Below are 17,847 nucleotides of genomic sequence, written 5' to 3'. Positions count from 1 at the left end.
ATTCACAGTTACATGACAATGGCTGGAAATGCTGAAACAGTCTGTCGTGAATGAAGATTTGGTGCATCCTTCTAATAAGAATTAGTTCAGTGATAGTGCATGTATGATAGGTACGAAAAAACCTTATTGGCTGATCAACCATAGCGTAAATGATTTTTTACAAGTGGTTTGGTTTCAAAATTAAAGTTTTCTGTGTAGGAGATTTGTTGTTAATAATATTAATTAATTAATTAGTATTTGCTTTTTTTTTTTTTTTTTGCAGAGGTTGGGAGCATTAAGTGAAGATTCTAATGCTTCGAATATGAACATGTCTGGGCAAAGCAGTGTTTGTGAGAAACCAGTTAACTGTCCTGACAATTGCAAACCAAATGTACCTGAAATAAAAACTGAGACAATTAAAACAGAAGATGATAATGAGGACTCAAAACCAAAGGAGAAAAGAAAATCACGCTTTACATCATATGATCCAGCTGCTGTTAAGGAAGAAGAAGATGACAAAGAAAATAAGCAAGAAAGGAAAGATCGTAAAGATGGGAAGAAAAATGAATGGGATATGTTTGCTGAGGGTGACAATTTAGAGGCACTAAATGTAAGTTTTCTTTTTCTTTTTTTATAGGGATAAATCAATAATCTTTGAATGCAGACAAAAATAGAACATTATGATAATCAGTACAGTATGTAACTGTTTTGTTTAATCCTTGACTCCCAAGGTCAGTGTCTCCGAAGAGGTTTTGAGTTCTCTGTGTTTTGTGTTTGGCCTCTGCCAACAGTAGCAAGTAAGCAGTACTGTATGCTGCGATAGCACTAAAATAGTAGTTCTTGCATGCCATATTTCATGCTACTGTGTTGTATTTCAGTTATTTGTGCTAGAATGACTATTGAAGCACTTCCTACTCCTTTGTGGACATTACTTACATGTCCTAGTAAAATAAAGCTCACAGTCAAAACTGAGGGTAGATGTTACATTATGAGGCAGAAACAGAGGTTTAGTGGTTGCATACTGTATGGAAGGTGGGCCTTACATCCTCCACGCTACTGTGTGAAAGTTCCACTGTTCATGAGAATGTTTATAGACTGTATCAGCTACATGTAAGTTACAAGTATTCCCAGGTGTGAGTAGCTGGGATAATTAAAACACCTGATAAAATGAGCCGCAGTTATATATCCAACTATGTCACCAGTAAATGCACAAGCATAGTTTAGTTTAAATGAATGAAACTGTAAAATTATGAGACACAATTAGCTTCTGGAGACAGAATATCCCTTCTGCTGATACACACATAAAAATACACAATACTGTCTTAGCTTCTGGAAATACAGTTGTTTCTCAGGGGGGACAGTTTTGGAAGATTAGAAAGAAGGAACAAGGCTCTTCAAACCCAGGTCAAGATGGATTGACCTTTTTCAAGAACATGGGAAGGATGAGTGATACATAGCACTATTAAAAAAAAGACTATTTTAAAAAAATGTCCAGCCACATTGCAACTGTGTTATAAAAATTAAATTATGTAGACCTATACCTGTAGGGAGCTTACATATGAATTACAGTTTAGCGAGATTTGAAAATTTATGTAAAACTACTATCTCTACCCTCTCCCTGTCCCCCCTCTCCCAGTTTTTCCTTGTGTTCTTTAATTTGGTAAAAGCTGCTAATTAATTTTTTTTAAATTGTTTGAATTTACAGAGTCCAAGTACAGTTGATAAAGCCCATGGTGGTCCAGAAAATCCTAGTCTCACTGATAACTGGGATGATGCGGAAGGATATTATAGGGTCAGAATTGGGGAAATCATGGATGGTCGATATGTTGTTTATGGATACACTGGTCAAGGCGTATTTTCAAATGTAATACGAGCTAGAGATAGTGCAAGAGGTAATATGGATGTGGCAGTGAAAATAATACGCAACAATGAAATTATGTGAGTATGCTGTGCAGATAACTGAATACTTATAATACTTGTAGCTTAATATGAAATTTTGTAAGTAGAATGTGATCAGCTATCAAGGGACTTCTTTTGAGCATATGCCCCCTCTCTAGTTGGTTCTCTACTCCAACCCCCCCCCGCCCCCCCCCCCTCTTTCTCTCTCTCTCTCTCTCTCTCTCTCTCTCTCTCTCTCTCTCTCTCTCTCGTAGTCATTGAAAGGCACATATACACGACTAAAGACTTGGGTAGCTGTTGGACAAATCCTTTTATAAGCTACACACACACACACACACGTGAGTGGCCACATTATGCTAGCACAATGTAGCCATACAAGCGTGTGTGGGTTGGTGGGAAGGTGGTTACACATTCACGCCCATCTTTTGCATACTCTACAACTGGAAAAAGGATTCGTCCAAAATCTATCAAAGTTTACATTTCATAAGGACTTTCCATTACCTTTTTAATATTTGCTTGGTATCCATGTTATGAATGTGATAGATTTAATCAACATTTCAGTACTATGAAAAGGATTTATAAATACTTCTACCAGTAGTAGAATTGATTGAAGATTTAAATTATTTAATTAGCAACATGTTTAGAGGTTAGACCTTATCAGATTACTGGGCGCTGATGACTGCGCAGTTGAGTGCCCAACAAAACCAAACATCATTGTCATCAGATTACAGTGGCATTGCAAAAAAAATTTAACTCAAGTGCACATATATATTGAAGCTTCTTACTATAGTCTTAGTATGTGCCCTGGTCATCCTATGGAGAAAGAGGATATACCCTAATAAGAGGTGATGTCACTTTGTATGATGGGCTGCTGTTTGCATGACAATTTTTTTAAACAAACACTCACTTTGTTCTTGTTATGTGGCAGGCTTCTTATTTTGTGTTGAGGTCCCTCTATTTCTATGCCTCTTTTGCTCTTGATAGTCATTGTTCAGAAACTTTTAAAGTTACCTTGAAACACCGTATCACGAACACATCAATAGTGCCGAATACAAGATGGCAGTCAAAACAAAACTTATTTCAATTTGACACCAGGATTGACATATCAATACTCAAATCGAAATTAGTTTTCTTTTGACCGCCACCTTGTTTTCTGCACTGTTGATGTGTTTGTGATATCATGTTTAAAGATAACTTTAAAAGTTTCTGAACAGCAGCTAACAAGGTAAAAAAAAGCCATAGAAATAAAGGGACCTCAGCATGTCATAAGAAACCTGCCACACCAAAAGAACAAAGTGAATGTTATTTTAAAATAATTTTCATGTGAACAGTGACCCATTGTACCTAGTGACTTTTTTATCTATTTGTCTGTGTGCGTGTGCGTGCTCACACACTTATGTTAAAGGTTTTTTTGTACTCCCACTGCAGCCTGATGATGTCAACCTTGAAACGTGTTGCTAATTAAATAATTTAAGAAATGAACAGATTTTGTGACTGGTAGCAGTATTTGCAAAACCTTTCCATATTTTTAAAACAGTCATTGTTGATTAAAAACCATTATAGCTTTAAATTATTTCAGTACTAGTTATACAAATATTCACAAGTGAGATGTTTCATAAGCTTTGGTTTTATGACGTTCTACTAATAAACATAAAAATAGTGAACTAAAATACATTGACCTTTCAGAATGCGCATAATTCAAATTACGAAATAATTTTGCCAAGTTTTGCAGCTTTGCCAGAATTATTCATTGAAATACAGCACATTAAACTTGGCCCAAGGTTTTTGAAATCTTGCCATGACTTTGTTACTCTTCATATCCAGGACAGTATGCTGTCTTCATGTCAAGAATACTTTGCCTAATACCAAACCCAGCTAGGTAGCCCTCCTAATGGACAAATTTTCTTGTCTGCATGTTAGTGAGGTACTGAGTTGAATGCTTTCAAAATTCAGTGGAGACAAGGATATGGTTATATTGCTTCCTGGCAATTAACATGTGTGTTTTCCTTTGATTGTAATTGATGTTTTGGAATCCCTGTGTGCTGTCTCGTAGAAAATACATTGTTCAGGATGAAGTATTATGTTCGAATTTTGAGAAATCTCCATAGGTGTCATTGATTCATAGGTGATAATTTTACTGCGTGTCATGCACAAAGGTAGGACATGTTTCCACCCAATCCCTGAGTATTACATTCTGTCAGAGAACTGTAGTAAAATTTATTTTGAAATGCAGATGTTACACCTGTAAATTTTGTATAAATTCTACTGGATCCTGTGTGGTCTTGGTAATTTTGAGCAATAGCAGCTGTTTTTACACACTACTGATGATGATTTTATATAATTCATCTCAACAATGCTACAGCAATTAATATGCTCCTTAACTTTTGTTTGTGTGTTTGCATTGGAAGCAGATTACAAATTTTTTTCCCATTGTTAACAGCTTTGATGCCCATATCTTCAGCAAGTGCCTCAGTATCTATTCTTTTGCCACTGGCATGCTTAACATTTAATTAAATGATTAATGGAAAATCTCGTATAAAGATGTGAAACAAATACTAACAAAGAGATAGAGGGGCTGGCCAGTACTTAAGTCAGCTCAGTACAGCCGATAGATACATAAAACAGAACAGAAGATTTATGTATCCTAGCTTTCGGAAAAAAGGGGAAGAAGGGAAAGTGGATTCAGTTACTCACAACCCAGGTTACGAAGCAACAGGGGAAAGGTAAACAGGGAGGGTCTCCCTGTTTACACTCTCCTCGTATTTACCTGTTCTTTGTGACCTTGGGCATCATGATTTTGGTTTGGTCAGTGTTGAAGTGGTCAAATGTTTCGATCCATTTCTGGATAAGGAGAACACTTGGAGCATCATTTACATTACACAATCCATGATCACTGCAAAATTTCCTCCGTGCTACAATCACCAAATCATTGCTTTTGTAAAATTCTCACATAGAGAATGTGCAGTCTGTTCTCAGGAAACATTCCACATTGACTAAATTCCTAAGGGTCAACCTCACCTCTATCTCTTTGTTAGTATTTGTTTAACATTTAATTACAATTTTATAGGCATATTCTTGAGATCGTGCACTAGGACTATGGGTATCTCAAAAGAAAGTTTATGTTTGAGGACCTCTCTGCAGATGCGCAACAAATTGATGCTCCTAGTGTGCTCCTTATCCAGAAATGGATCGAAACATTTGACCAGTTCAACACTGACCAAACCAAAATCATGATGAACAAGGTCATCAAGAACAGGCAAATACGACGAGAGTGTAAATCTGTCTGTGTGTGACAATCCTGATCTCTCCATTTGTAAGCATGCAAGTTCTGTAAATGTGCATAGACCATCACTGCACCAAATTCTGCAAAAAAACCATAAACTACACCCTGACAAGATCCAATTGGTGCAAGAATTAAAGCCTCAGGATGCCAGACAAGGCTGCTGTTGGTTAATGATGTGACTGAGTGTCCTTCATTTAACATCATCTTGTTTTTTGACGAGGCTCATTTTCACCTAAATTGTCACGTCAGTAAGTAAAATTAGTGCTACTGGAATGCAGAAAATCATAAAAAGAAGCGTGAGAAACACCTTACTGTATGGGCTGCAATGTCGGCTCAAGGCGAGGGTGAGTGCGGCCATGCTGTTACAGTGAATTAGGAACATTATGTGACAATATTAAATGAGTTTTTGGTGCCTGGATTGCGGAACTTACCTGATTATAACCAAAGAATATGGTTTTGGCAAGACAGAGGCACAGCATAAACGTCCAGTGAGTCTGTACTGTGAGTTCATGAAATTTTCTGTGGCAAATTGATCTCCAGGAGGGGTGACAAATTGGCCCCCATGCGCTTCAGATTTGAGTCCCTATGGACTTTTTTTCTAAATTTTCTTTTGAGACACCCTGTAGAACAGTTGTTACACTGCCATTGTGATAACGGATGTTTCAGTTAACTTTGGGCTGTTTGCAGAACTGTGCTTTTCTTGTTACTTCAAACCTACTTGGAATCAATTCTTTTTTTTCCTGCAAAGCTTGTTAATGTTGTTATAAAATTACAACGATAAAGAATGATTTGCCTGTACTTACCTTCAGGAAGCAAAATATCAGTAAATTTAAAAGTGAAAAAACTAATCCTAACTTTCAGAACTCCTAGTAGTTTCTGCCACAGGGAGGAAAGAGGGATAACTTCTGGTAAACCTTGCGGGATGTAAGGTCGTGGTCCATGAAACTCTTCAGCTCCTGACGTTTCGTCCAGTGCTTCGCTGGACATCTTCAGAGGGGTGTTTCTCCTCCGGTGAGTCTTGCCGACTGACGGGTCGGACGTCTGAGAGCGACTTATGTATCGTAGAAAGTGGGCGTGACCAGAGTTACATGTGATACGCAGAGATAACCTTTGTCAGAGATAAAACTTAACTATCGATCGTAATCTTGTCACGGATAAAACTGTCTAGCAATTCTGTAGTGCTACTGTCCAAATATCACTAAGTTTCATGGTCTCTTCTTTCCGATTAAAATTATCCCTATGTTTATATATTTCAATTGCTTCTCTACAAAGGCGTGGGTAATAGTTCGTCGTCGTAGATAAAATTTTTGTTTCGGAAAACTTCACTTGATGATTTCCTGGCTGAAAAGCGTGCTCTGCTACAGCCGATTTATCTGTTTTTCCTAATCGGCAAAGACTTCTGTGTTCTTTTAACCGTGTATTTACGCTTCTTTTTGTTGTTCCAACATAAACTTTACCACATGTACACGGAATTTTATATGCGCCACTGGCTGATAGGGGAGCGCGTTTATCTTTATCTCTGACAAAGGTTATCTCTGCATATCACGTGTAACTCTGGTCACGCCCACTTTCTACGATACATAAGTCGCTCTCAGACGTCCGACCCGTCAGTCGGCAAGACTCACCGGAGGAGAAACACCCCTCTGAAGATGTCCAGCGAAGCACTGGACGAAACGTCAGGAGCTGAAGAGTTTCATGGACCACGACCTTACATCCCGCAAGGTTTACCAGAAGATATGTCATCCGGTCGTGAAAGCCTTCATACTATGAAAGAGGGAAAGTTGGGTAAGGTTAGAAAGAAGAGGAAAGTCAGTAAGATCACAGGACTAGGCGGACTCGTCTTTTGTTGAGTATGAGAGGAAACAAATACAAAACTGTATCATCGATGATTTCAGTCATCTTTCAAATGCCGGAAGTCTCCATACAGGCTTCTGAAACACCATGAATACTCAGGCTGTGTGTTTGAGGTTATAATCAGTATTGTAACCTTCTATTCTGATGGATTTGGTCTATTTAGGAAATATATTGTGTTCAACTGTGGCCCACACGTTCAAGCATTCCATCAGAGTAATTTCACAGATGTTATCTGTGCATCATATCATTCAGTGATACTTGGGTTTTTTATGGAGGGCATTATCAACTGGATGAAGCTAACGGTTTTTGCAATGGAACAGTGTCTTGAAGTTAGCAGAAAATCCAACGAAATACTGGCTAAGTTCAAACTATAAACCGTCTATAGAAAATGCTCAGAGACATTTTATTCTCGGTCTATAAGTGACATTAGTGCAGTAACTACAGTGGCAGCTTGTAGTAACAACTGTAGCATTCAACCAGTACTCATTAGCAGGCAGTGTTAACTACTGGACCTTTTACCGTAGTATGAAGACACCCTCCAGAATGTTTTGAAGAAAATCTGCCTTTGCGAAGTTCACCCCGCATGCGTTGACTTATGAACAAAAATAATGACATGTCTATGCTTGCCATGACTTGATTGAAAAGCAAATCTTGGACAGTTCTTTTATGGAGAAAGTCGTCTGTGGTGATGAGACTTGCCAGTATTGATACAAACCAACCACAATATGACAAGTGCAGAAATTCAAATGAAAGATCAGCACTATGACAGCTTAACCGACATTCAAGCCAATGTTATCGCGAGTTGAACAACATCCCAAAGAAAAACTTTTCACGCAGTTTCACTTGGTGGTATGAACCTTCTGTGCATTGTACCCCAAACGGGGGGAGAGGGAGACTTTGTAGGACACACAAAGCATTAAACTATCATCATTCTTATTTTTTTAAAGGAAACCTACATCTACATACATACTCTGCAAGTCATCATACAGTGCATTGCGTATGGTACCCCATACCACTACTAGTCATTTCCTTTTCTGTTCACTTGCAAACAGAGCAAGGAAAAAACAACTGCCTATATTCCCCAGTATGAGCCGTAATTGCTGGTATCTTGTCTTCATGGTCCTTAGACAAAATTTGTGAATTATTCTGCACGCAGCTTCAAATTCAATTCAATTTTCTCAGTATTGTTCCTCGAAAAGAACATTGTGTTCCCTCCAGGCCTTCCTTTCTGAGTTCCCAAGTCATCTCCGGAATACCTGTGTGAAGTTCGAAGCTATTGGTAATAAATCTAGCAGCATGCCTCTGAATCACTTTGATGTCTTCCTTTCATGGTGTATACGCCCCTGGAGATTCAGGAAAAACCCGGGAATTTTTTCGTCTGGGAGAAAACCGGTAAAAACCTGGGAATTTTTTAGAATTTCGCGAATTTTTCATTGTTTCAGTTACCAGTTAAATTTTTGGAGGGAAAGACGAAAGGATGTGGGTTTTAAGGGAGAGGGTAAGGAGTCATTCCAATCCCGGGAGCGGAAAGACTTACCTTGGGGGGGAAAAGGGACAGGTATACACTCGTGTGCACACATCCATATGTGTGGATGGATATGTGTGTGTGTGATTACCCCAAGGTAAGTCTTTCCGCTCCCGGGATTGGAATGACTCCTTACCCTCTCCCTTAAAACCCACATCCTCTCGTCTTCCCCTCTCCTTCCCCCCTGCCTGATGAAGCAACCGTGGGTTGCGAAAGCTTGAAATTTGTGTGTTTTATATTGTTTTTATCGTGTCTATCTACCAGCGCTTTCTCGCTCGGTAAGTCACAGCATTTTTTAATATATTTTTCCCATGTGGAATGTTTCTTTCTATTATATTTGGATTATTTATTTATTTAGAGAATAACAGCGTATGTATCACACTTCCCTGGGGCACTCATAACAATACCCTTGTCTCCGATAAACACTGGCTGTCAAGGACAACATATTGGGTTCTATTGCTTAATAAGTCTTCAAGTCACTCGCATATCTGTTAACATTCTGCAGTGGTGTTCCATGTCAAATGCTTTTTGAAAATCTAGAAATATGGAATCTGACTGTTGCCCTTCGTCCATGGATCGCACAATATCATCTGGGAAAAAAGCATGTTGAGTTTCATACAAATGATGCGTTCTAAAACTGTGCTGATTCATGGACATACACCTTTCATTCTTTAGGAGATTTATTGCATTGGTGCTCAGAATATGTTTATTAATCCAGTCTTCAATTTTGGATTTGATAAGGTATGTGTTGCATGAGAAAATCAGTAGCTTCACTGTCATAGTAAAGGTAGTGTAATGGAAAGCAGCATTATTTGCCACAGGTTTCGGAATTGAACATTAGGGTCCATTTGTGTGTAACCAGTCTGCTTGTCACTTAATAAATGAAAGTCTTCCGATGTAGATCGCACACCCATTAGGTTACTTTTAATAAACAACCACTCAGTTGATGAAAGACCTACGTCTAACAACTGAAAAACTGCATAAATCATACTAATTCACTAAAAAGTTAATGAACCAATCCACAAAGTTATAGAGCTAGCTCCTCAACATTGGTTTGTAGTTAGATTTTGGAAAGAATAGGTCAGCCTTTCTTAGGTCTGCCTGTCTGCCTTTTATATTCAATAAATGCTGGGTGCACCCCCCTTATATTCCCCGAGTAGGCCTCATGGTTCATTGCCCTAGTATACATCTTTATGTACACTATAATTCAATATTTCCTGAAAAAATAAAAATTTATTTCACATTTCACACTCACTTCTTATTACTTCATTTAATACCCTAGATTCCTTCTCTACTTTTCAACTTCTGAAATCTTTAGTAGATACGTTGTCTCCCCATATTATTCAACTCATAGTAGGTACTATGTCTGCACCTAATGATCACGTCCCACTACTCTCTGACTCATCACTCCATCAGAGTATTTGCTACACCGACTTTACTTAATTAAGCATCATAATTAATTCCAATCTGGCTTGCTTTCTCCTTCATTACTCATGCCTCCTCCTTATGTATACTCATAAAATCATCATAGTTCTCAGAACCATCACAATAAACAACAATGTGTGCATATTTCCCGATGTACATGTACCTTCCCCCTACAACACTTGACAGTTCATACCTCTCGACAGGCTTCTAGTTAGTAGTTTTATTGTTTGTGTACTCGTGTATATTTGTCTGTATGATGATGTGTGTTTGTGTAACCTGATTCTTTGGCCTACTTATATAAAATAAGTTATAGGTTATTGGACTCAACATAAAATGAGGACTTCTGCGATAGAAGTGGATCTGCGATAGAAGTAGATGAATATGGAAAGAAGGAAAAATAGGCAGGTACTCAAAAGAGAAGTAAGAAAGGAAAAATTGAAATTGTTGCTAAGATCGAAGAAGAGAAAGAAGATAGCTCCAAAGACAGGAAACCCTTCCCACCCCCCTTACCCAGGATCCCTACTTCGCCGGTACTTGAGTGAGAAGCCAGAGGAGGTATTATGTTAAACGTCTCCTACAGAACGGATATTCTCATGAAGCCCCGAAGAAAATCTTAGCAACCCCTATTGAACGGCAAATGGTGAAGAATCATTCACACTTGTCTGCGAGGGTTGTCTGGAAGGTGTGGTGTGTGTGTTGTGTGATAGCCATGATTTATTAGTTAGTGTGAATCATGCTTTAATCTACAATACCCACCCCTTCCAAAACCAATACAAACCCTCCCCTTTACATCACATCTCATAAAAGGTATAAAATGTTCTATAAAAATAGAAAATTATACACTGCAATCAAATAGTTGTTCAGTTAATTACTTTACACTATATCTTATACACACGTAAAATACTCTGTTCAGTATATGTCTTCTAGACATCACTCAGTTTAAACATTACTTGATTTTATACCTTTCACTCAAATAATATTTTGTTCGTTACATTTCATGTCTAGAGATCATTGTTCATCTGCGATTCTCTTAAATTGGTCCTAATATTGTAGTCATATCTGGTTAACTAATTACGAACATTATAGTATAGTTTAAGAATTCAAGAGTAGATTATAGAATAGTTTAAGAATTGAAGGGGATTCCGTGCAGGAAAACTAAGTTTGAAGAAACACCGAAAACAACAAGGGATCTGACGGTCGTCCCTCCGCCGGTTAACACAGAACATTAACGTCCCTGGGGGATAGATGACTCCACCCGCGTCCCATGGATCTGATATTAACTTCAGTTGAACAAGTGCAGACAAGTACCTCTCATTAAATTTTGTTTGAAAGTCTCCCCACTGCAAAACAATCACCACTTTTCTAGGTAACACAAGATTAGGTGACGATACATTTTCTTCTACTTTGTTTTGGATAAGCTTGAATTCTTTCCACATGTCATCTATGACCTTGCTATTATCATTAAGTTTGGAAGAAGCAATAGTCTAAACATTGTCAGAGGTTATACTCTCGGTAGCTTTTCGATCTACAATTTGTTCAAATGTTTCCTCCAAACTACATATATTTATAATATCAAAGTTAGATGTATTCTCTTTGAAGTATTTACCGACATTATCCACTTGAGTACTGAGACCTGTAATTTGTGATTGAATAATGGGTATTAATTCCTTAGGCTGATCTATACTCTGTTTCAAGGTAATTATTCCCTGTCTTACATTATTTTATTCACTATTGTGTGCATCTTCCAAAGATTCTAAGTTTTCAATAGGTTCTGCTTCTACATTATTACATTTGGCATCAAATTCAGTTTTTAAAGCATCCATGCCTTCGCATAGATTACTAGATTCTTTGCTTTGAGCGTCTATGACATTTAATGAACCTATATTCAACATTTGAATTTGTAGAGTTTCATTCTGAGCCTTTAATTGAGAATTTATTAAGTCTAGTCCTTTATTTAGAATCTCACCTCGAGCATTTAATTTAGAATTTATTGAGTTTATTAGGTCTAGGTGTTTTTTAATTCACATCTAAAGCTGCACTCTGAGCATTGAAATGAGCACTTAAAGCTTCACTCTGGGCTTTGAAGTGAGTGTCTAATTTAGCATTTCAAGTTTTGATCAGATTTACTAAATCAGACCAGTCAGGCCCTTCTTTAGTAATTCTCATAGCCATGGCTGGTTCTGACTTCTCTCCAACTTGTTGTATACTGTCCATAGGCTTTAGCTCTTGTGAGCATTTAGTACTAATTATAATTATACCAATTACACAATCAAAGTTCACCCCACAGTATTTTGTAACATTTCTTATTAGAGTAATAAAGTTTCTATTTCACGCTCACCTGGCGTAGAATTCTAGCTGCGTTGGTGAGCGGATGCGTAATCAGCGCTGGTGAACAGCACTGGCGCCGGCGGTGTCAAATGTTGTTTTCGGCGTCGGTGAGCAAATGTGGAATCAGAACCGGTGATCAGTGACTGGCGTCGGCGCCGGCGGCCTTAGGCTGGTTTCCACGTCTGCGTCCCCGCGATGTGGGTGAGAGCCACTTACTCCCCACACCGAATCTTCTTTGATGAATAATTCTCGTTGTATTTCTTCTTAGTCTAATATGTCGGAATCTTCTCTCTTTTCTTTTAGCATAATATCTTTCTTATGTCTTCCCTTTTATTGCATTTATTACTTTTCACCATTTGTGATTGAATAATCGGTATTAATTCCTTAGGCTGATCTATACTCTGTTTCAAGGTAATTATTCCCTGTCTTACATTATTTTATTCACTATTGTACGCATCTTCCAAAGATTCTAAGTTTTCAATGGGTTCTGCTTCTACATTATTACATTTGGCATCGAATTCAGTTTTTAAAGCATCCATGCCTTTGCATAGATTACTAGATTCTTTGCTTTGAACGTCTATGACATTTAATGAACCTATATTCAACGTTTGAATTTGTAGAGTTTCATTCTGAGCCAATTCCGTGAAACAGTTCCCTTGTCTTGTTACCCACCCACCCCCCACCCCCCACCCCCACCCCCACCCCACCCCACCCCACCCCACCCCACCCCCTCCCTCGGCCTGCTGGTCGCCACGTTCTAACACTGTGCGACAGTAAGAAGTAGTGTGACTTTGGATTGCAACTAAAATCCACACCCCTTTCACATAAGTTGACTCACTTGACATGCACAGCCGATCTTCTTCTCTGGATAGCCGGCTACGTTGATCTCCAAAACCACCTCCTCCGAAGAATAATGCTGGTTACAGGAATTTCTCTCTCTCTCTCTCTCTCTCTCTCTCTCTCTCTCTCTCTCTCTCTCTCTCTCTCGAAATAAGTGGGTACTCACAGAATACTTTTAATTTAGCCGTGGTATATTTCAACTTCCACAAAGAACAAATTCACCACTTCTCACATAAATATTTGAATGTTTCAAGCAAACTGAGTCGTCTAGCATTAGATTCGATTAAATACATTTTTTAGCATAGTTTTGGCAACCACATAATTATGAACATGTCTTACTTCTAGCAAGTCCAACACATGAAGTACAATTAACTGTCTATAATCAAGTGTTCATTTTTCTTTAACAATAATCAAAGACTCTAAAACAGCAAGGAATACTACATGATTACTTCTTGCTCTTCCAATACTGCTTCCGTGGCGCGAGTGGCAAACCCTTGTCAATGCCGTTTGACTGTTGCTGCTCGTGACTCCTTTCCATTCTGCACATACAAACCTGTGTAGTGCAGTATGTATGTTCTCCCACACTCATTTTTAAAATATTGTGTGTTCGAGATGGTAGAAGGACGAGTGGTTCTGCAATTTATGCCGAAATTCTCGAGGCATTACGAAGAGCATGGCATGAGTGTACATGAAGGCAGTGACCACCTGGTATATATATTTTAAGATAGCTGTACTTTTATTTATTTACACAAATTATTGTTTTATATGTTTCATACAGGCTGTCCTAGAAGGAATGGTGAATATTCAGGCATAGGACAGGGATCGCCATACAAAGCAAAAAAGTCTAATAAACATGGTTTCTAAAATACATACATTAAGAGCTACGAGCACTTCATCATCTTCACCATTGTGAAACATATCACTTCTACCGAACAAGTGCTCATAGTTCTTAAAGGCATGCATTTTAGAACTCACTTCTACTAAGCAACTTGTTGTTCTGATCCATACTATTTCCTCTTACAATATGAGATTCAAAGAGCTTGCAGTAGAAGAGATTTGTTTCGTAGTATCGAAGTGCTTATAGCTCTTAAGACATACATTTTATTGCCTGTGTTTACTAGACTTCTTTGCTGTGAACAATCATTCCTGTCGTATCCTGATTATTGACCATTCCCTCTGGGACACCCTGTATAGTCATTTTAATAAACATTATGGTTAAGGAACTAACAAACAAGGAGTAATACAGCTCAGTGGCATCACATATGATCAGTAAGTACTTGCCAATCTTTACGGAAACTTCGTTGATTTCGATGAATTTTGTATCTCTTGCAGTTTTGCATAATTACATAGTTTTCAAGGCTGACAGAAATTGCAGCAAACAGAAATTATGTACCATGTTAGAGATAAAAGTGATAGGACTCTGTTTTCATGGTTGTATTTTTGCCCAGAAGCCACAGATCATAAGAACTAATGCGTGCTGTTGCAACATTGGCACAATGCTGCCATTGGTCTGCTTAGTAGTAAAAGTAAATACTTTGGTATGCTTAGGGACCTGAAAAATTTGCATTTTGTGATAAATGCGAATATAGTTGCAAATTATGCTTCAGAATATGAAATGCAAGATTACGTAATAAATGTTATTACTGAGTGAAATGTATCCAGATGAAATATTTTATCAGAGATAATTCAGAATAGTTATGTTTTGTGTATAATTATCAAAATGTAATGAATTTTTGGTTGCTGTTATTGCATATCATCTGGCAAAACCCAGTTGGAAAGATAATATGTGTAAGGATGTGTTTCCAAAGCAGAAAGGGTATGGACACAATGGTGTATCAGTTTCTCAATGCTCTGTTAACATGTCAGTTATGGGTGGTTGAATGGTCTCTATACAAGCCGTGTAATGTAGTGTAGGACTCATCCGTCAGGGGTAGTATCTTTGAACGAAAAAGTATGTATATTTGTTTGCTGGCTAAAGATTAAAAGTTGGTATAATCACACATTCACGTGCAGCACAGCTTCCAGAATATGAAAACTAAATTTTGGAAACCATTTTTCACTGATTCTCTTCTTATCGCTCTGCAGCATTAATTAGTGCGACTGTGTCAAGCAGTGCACCACTAGTGGTGTATTTGAATATTATGGGATTGTTTTTCCGACTCGTCTGCATTAACCTATATTTTTCTACAGTAGAATAAATTGCCACTCATCACATCAACTAGAAATTTTCCCTAAATCATCTTGTATTCTCCTAAAGTCTGCACTATAGAGACCGGAAAAAAACCTTGTCATTGTATTTCAACCACGCCGGAAGTCTTCCCCTAATATCTGAATAGAGCTATTTTCAATTTTACTTCTATGCTAAGTACTTTGTCATTTCCGTTTGTAGCATTGTCTTGTATGCGTCGGACAGCTGTAGGTGGTCACAAATGGGTTGAAATCAGCATTTTGCTGATTTTGTAATTATAGAGTGGATGCGAAAAGAGAAATGTTGAGAAATACCTTAAATGAGACAACAACAGTGTTTACTAGTGAGTAAATGCTGCTGATTCTCAACATGATCATTTGGTTGAAGATAAACATAGCCAAAACAGGAAAATAAGAAAAGCTTATTTCAGAAAAATCTTCTTTCTGTTAATAGTCAGTTTCCTCACGCAAAGGCTTTGTCGTAAGGCACATAACATGACAACCTTTTAAATTTGTGTGTCTAATTTTTTAACCCTTTGTTTCCTGACATAAGAAAAAATTTACTTTTTAACATTTTCTTTGCAGAATTTATGCTATTGTGGCCTCAAAGGATGGTAGGATTATTTGTAAAATTTTATTTTATTTTTCACAACTTTTTTCTCTCCCGGTACTTAGAAATACCGTCAGACTCCATGTACAGAATCACAACATGCACAGAAAAAAGCTCCAATTTTTATAACTTGTACCTTATTCCACATAAATATTAAATATTTTTACATTAGAAAATTTATTAACCGAAATATGATATTTCTGATTTTTTTTTTTTTTAAATTTCGCATTAATTTATTCTAGAGCAACTTCACAATACATAGTAACTTAGCTATACATTTTTGACAGTATATACATATCACATATTTACTGATACCTCATGAAATTGTAGGAAACAGTTCTTTTTCTCGTTGCAGCACAAATACACTTTACATGTACTACATTGTGAATGTGGTCTCGACTGAATTTTATTTTTCGCACACATTTCGCATCGTCCTCTTTTACAACTGAACACTACAAAATGGTTTCCTCGGTTGCCAAGACGTACATCCTTCGGAACAGAAAAGTTATCCTTCCTTCTCTTTGGGAGAGTTATTTCATCTTTACCAGAGTTTCTCTTTTTGAGATTTGGCACTTGCTGTTCATTCATTAGCCCTAGTGCCACAGCACACCTGAATTCCAGCAGTGGCAGTGCCCCATGTGTTGTTGTTGTTGTTGTTGTTATGGTCTTCAGTCCTGAGACTGGTTTGATGCAGCTCTCCATGCTACTCTATCCTGTGCAAGCTTCTTCATCTCCCAGTACCTACTGCAACCTACATCCTTCTGAATCTGCTTAGTGTATTCATCTCTTGGTCTCCCTCTACGATTTTTACCCTCAATGCTGCCCTCCAATGCTAAATTTGTGAGCCCTTGATGCCTCAAAACATGTCCTACCAACCGATCCCTTCTTCTAGTCAAACTGTGCCACAAACTTCTCTTCTCCCCAATCCTATTCAATACCTCCTCATTAGTTACGTGATCTACCCACCTTATCTTCAGCATTCTTCTGTAGCACCACATTTTGAAAGCTTCTATTCTCTTCTTGTCCAAACTAGTTATCGTCCATGTTTCACTTCCATACATGGCTACACTCCATACAAATACTTTCAGAAACGACTTCCTGACACTTAAATCTATATTCGATGTTAACAAATTTCTCTTCTTCAGAAACAATTTCCTTGCCATTGCCAGTCTACATTTTATATCCTCTCTACTTCGACCATCATCAGTTATTTTACTCTCTAAATAGCAAAACTCCTTTACTACTTTAAGTGTCTCATTTCCTAATCTAATTCCCTCAGCATCACCCGATTTAATTTGACTACATTCCATTATCCTCGTTTTGCTTTTGTTGATGTTCATCTTATATCCTCCTTTCAAGACACTGTCCATTCCGTTCAACTGCTGTTCCAAGTCCTTTGCTGTCTCTGACAGAATTACAGTGTCATCGGCGAACCTCAAGGTTTTTACTTCTTCTCCATGAATTTTAATACCTACTCCGAATTTTTCTTTTGTTTCCTTTACTGCTTGCTCAATATACAGATTGAATAACATCGGGGAGAGGCTACAACCCTGTCTCACTCCTTTCCCAACCACTGCTTCCCTTTCATGCCCCTCGACTCTTATAACTGCCATCTGATTTCTGTACAGATTGTAAATAGCCTTTCGCTCCCTGTATTTTATACCTGCCACCTTCAGAATTTGAAAGAGAGTATTCCAGTTAACATTGTCAAAAGCTTTCTCTAAGTCTACAAATGCTAGAAACGTAGGTTTGCCTTTTCTTAATCTTTCTTCTAAGATAAGTCGTAAGGTTAGTATTGCCTCACGTGTTCCAATATTTCTACGGAATCCAAACTGATCTTCCCCGAGGTCCATTTCTACCAGTTTTTCCATTCGTCTGTAAAGAATTCGCGTTAGTATTTTGCAGCTGTGACTTATT

General features: G+C 37.8%; 1 protein-coding gene across 2 annotated transcripts in view; it reads left to right on the top strand.

Moving 5' to 3' along the window:
* Positions 1-17,847, top strand: part of LOC124795116 (serine/threonine-protein kinase PRP4 homolog) — a 164,002-nt gene that overhangs the window by 89,005 nt on the left and 57,150 nt on the right. For both annotated transcript variants that reach the window (XR_007016646.1, XM_047258972.1), the window contains exons 9-10: positions 263-589; positions 1,685-1,917. Coding sequence is in view for 1 of the 2 variants with exons in the window: in XM_047258972.1 (XP_047114928.1) it covers positions 263-589; positions 1,685-1,917 (560 nt within the window). In the remaining variant the exon portion in view is untranslated. The remainder of the gene's footprint in view (positions 1-262; positions 590-1,684; positions 1,918-17,847) is intronic.

Source organism: Schistocerca piceifrons, chromosome 4 (genome assembly GCF_021461385.2).
Source record: "Schistocerca piceifrons isolate TAMUIC-IGC-003096 chromosome 4, iqSchPice1.1, whole genome shotgun sequence".
In the NCBI taxonomy this organism is placed as follows: Eukaryota; Metazoa; Arthropoda; class Insecta; order Orthoptera; family Acrididae; genus Schistocerca; species Schistocerca piceifrons.
This window is presented reverse-complemented; position numbering and strand designations above follow the sequence as displayed.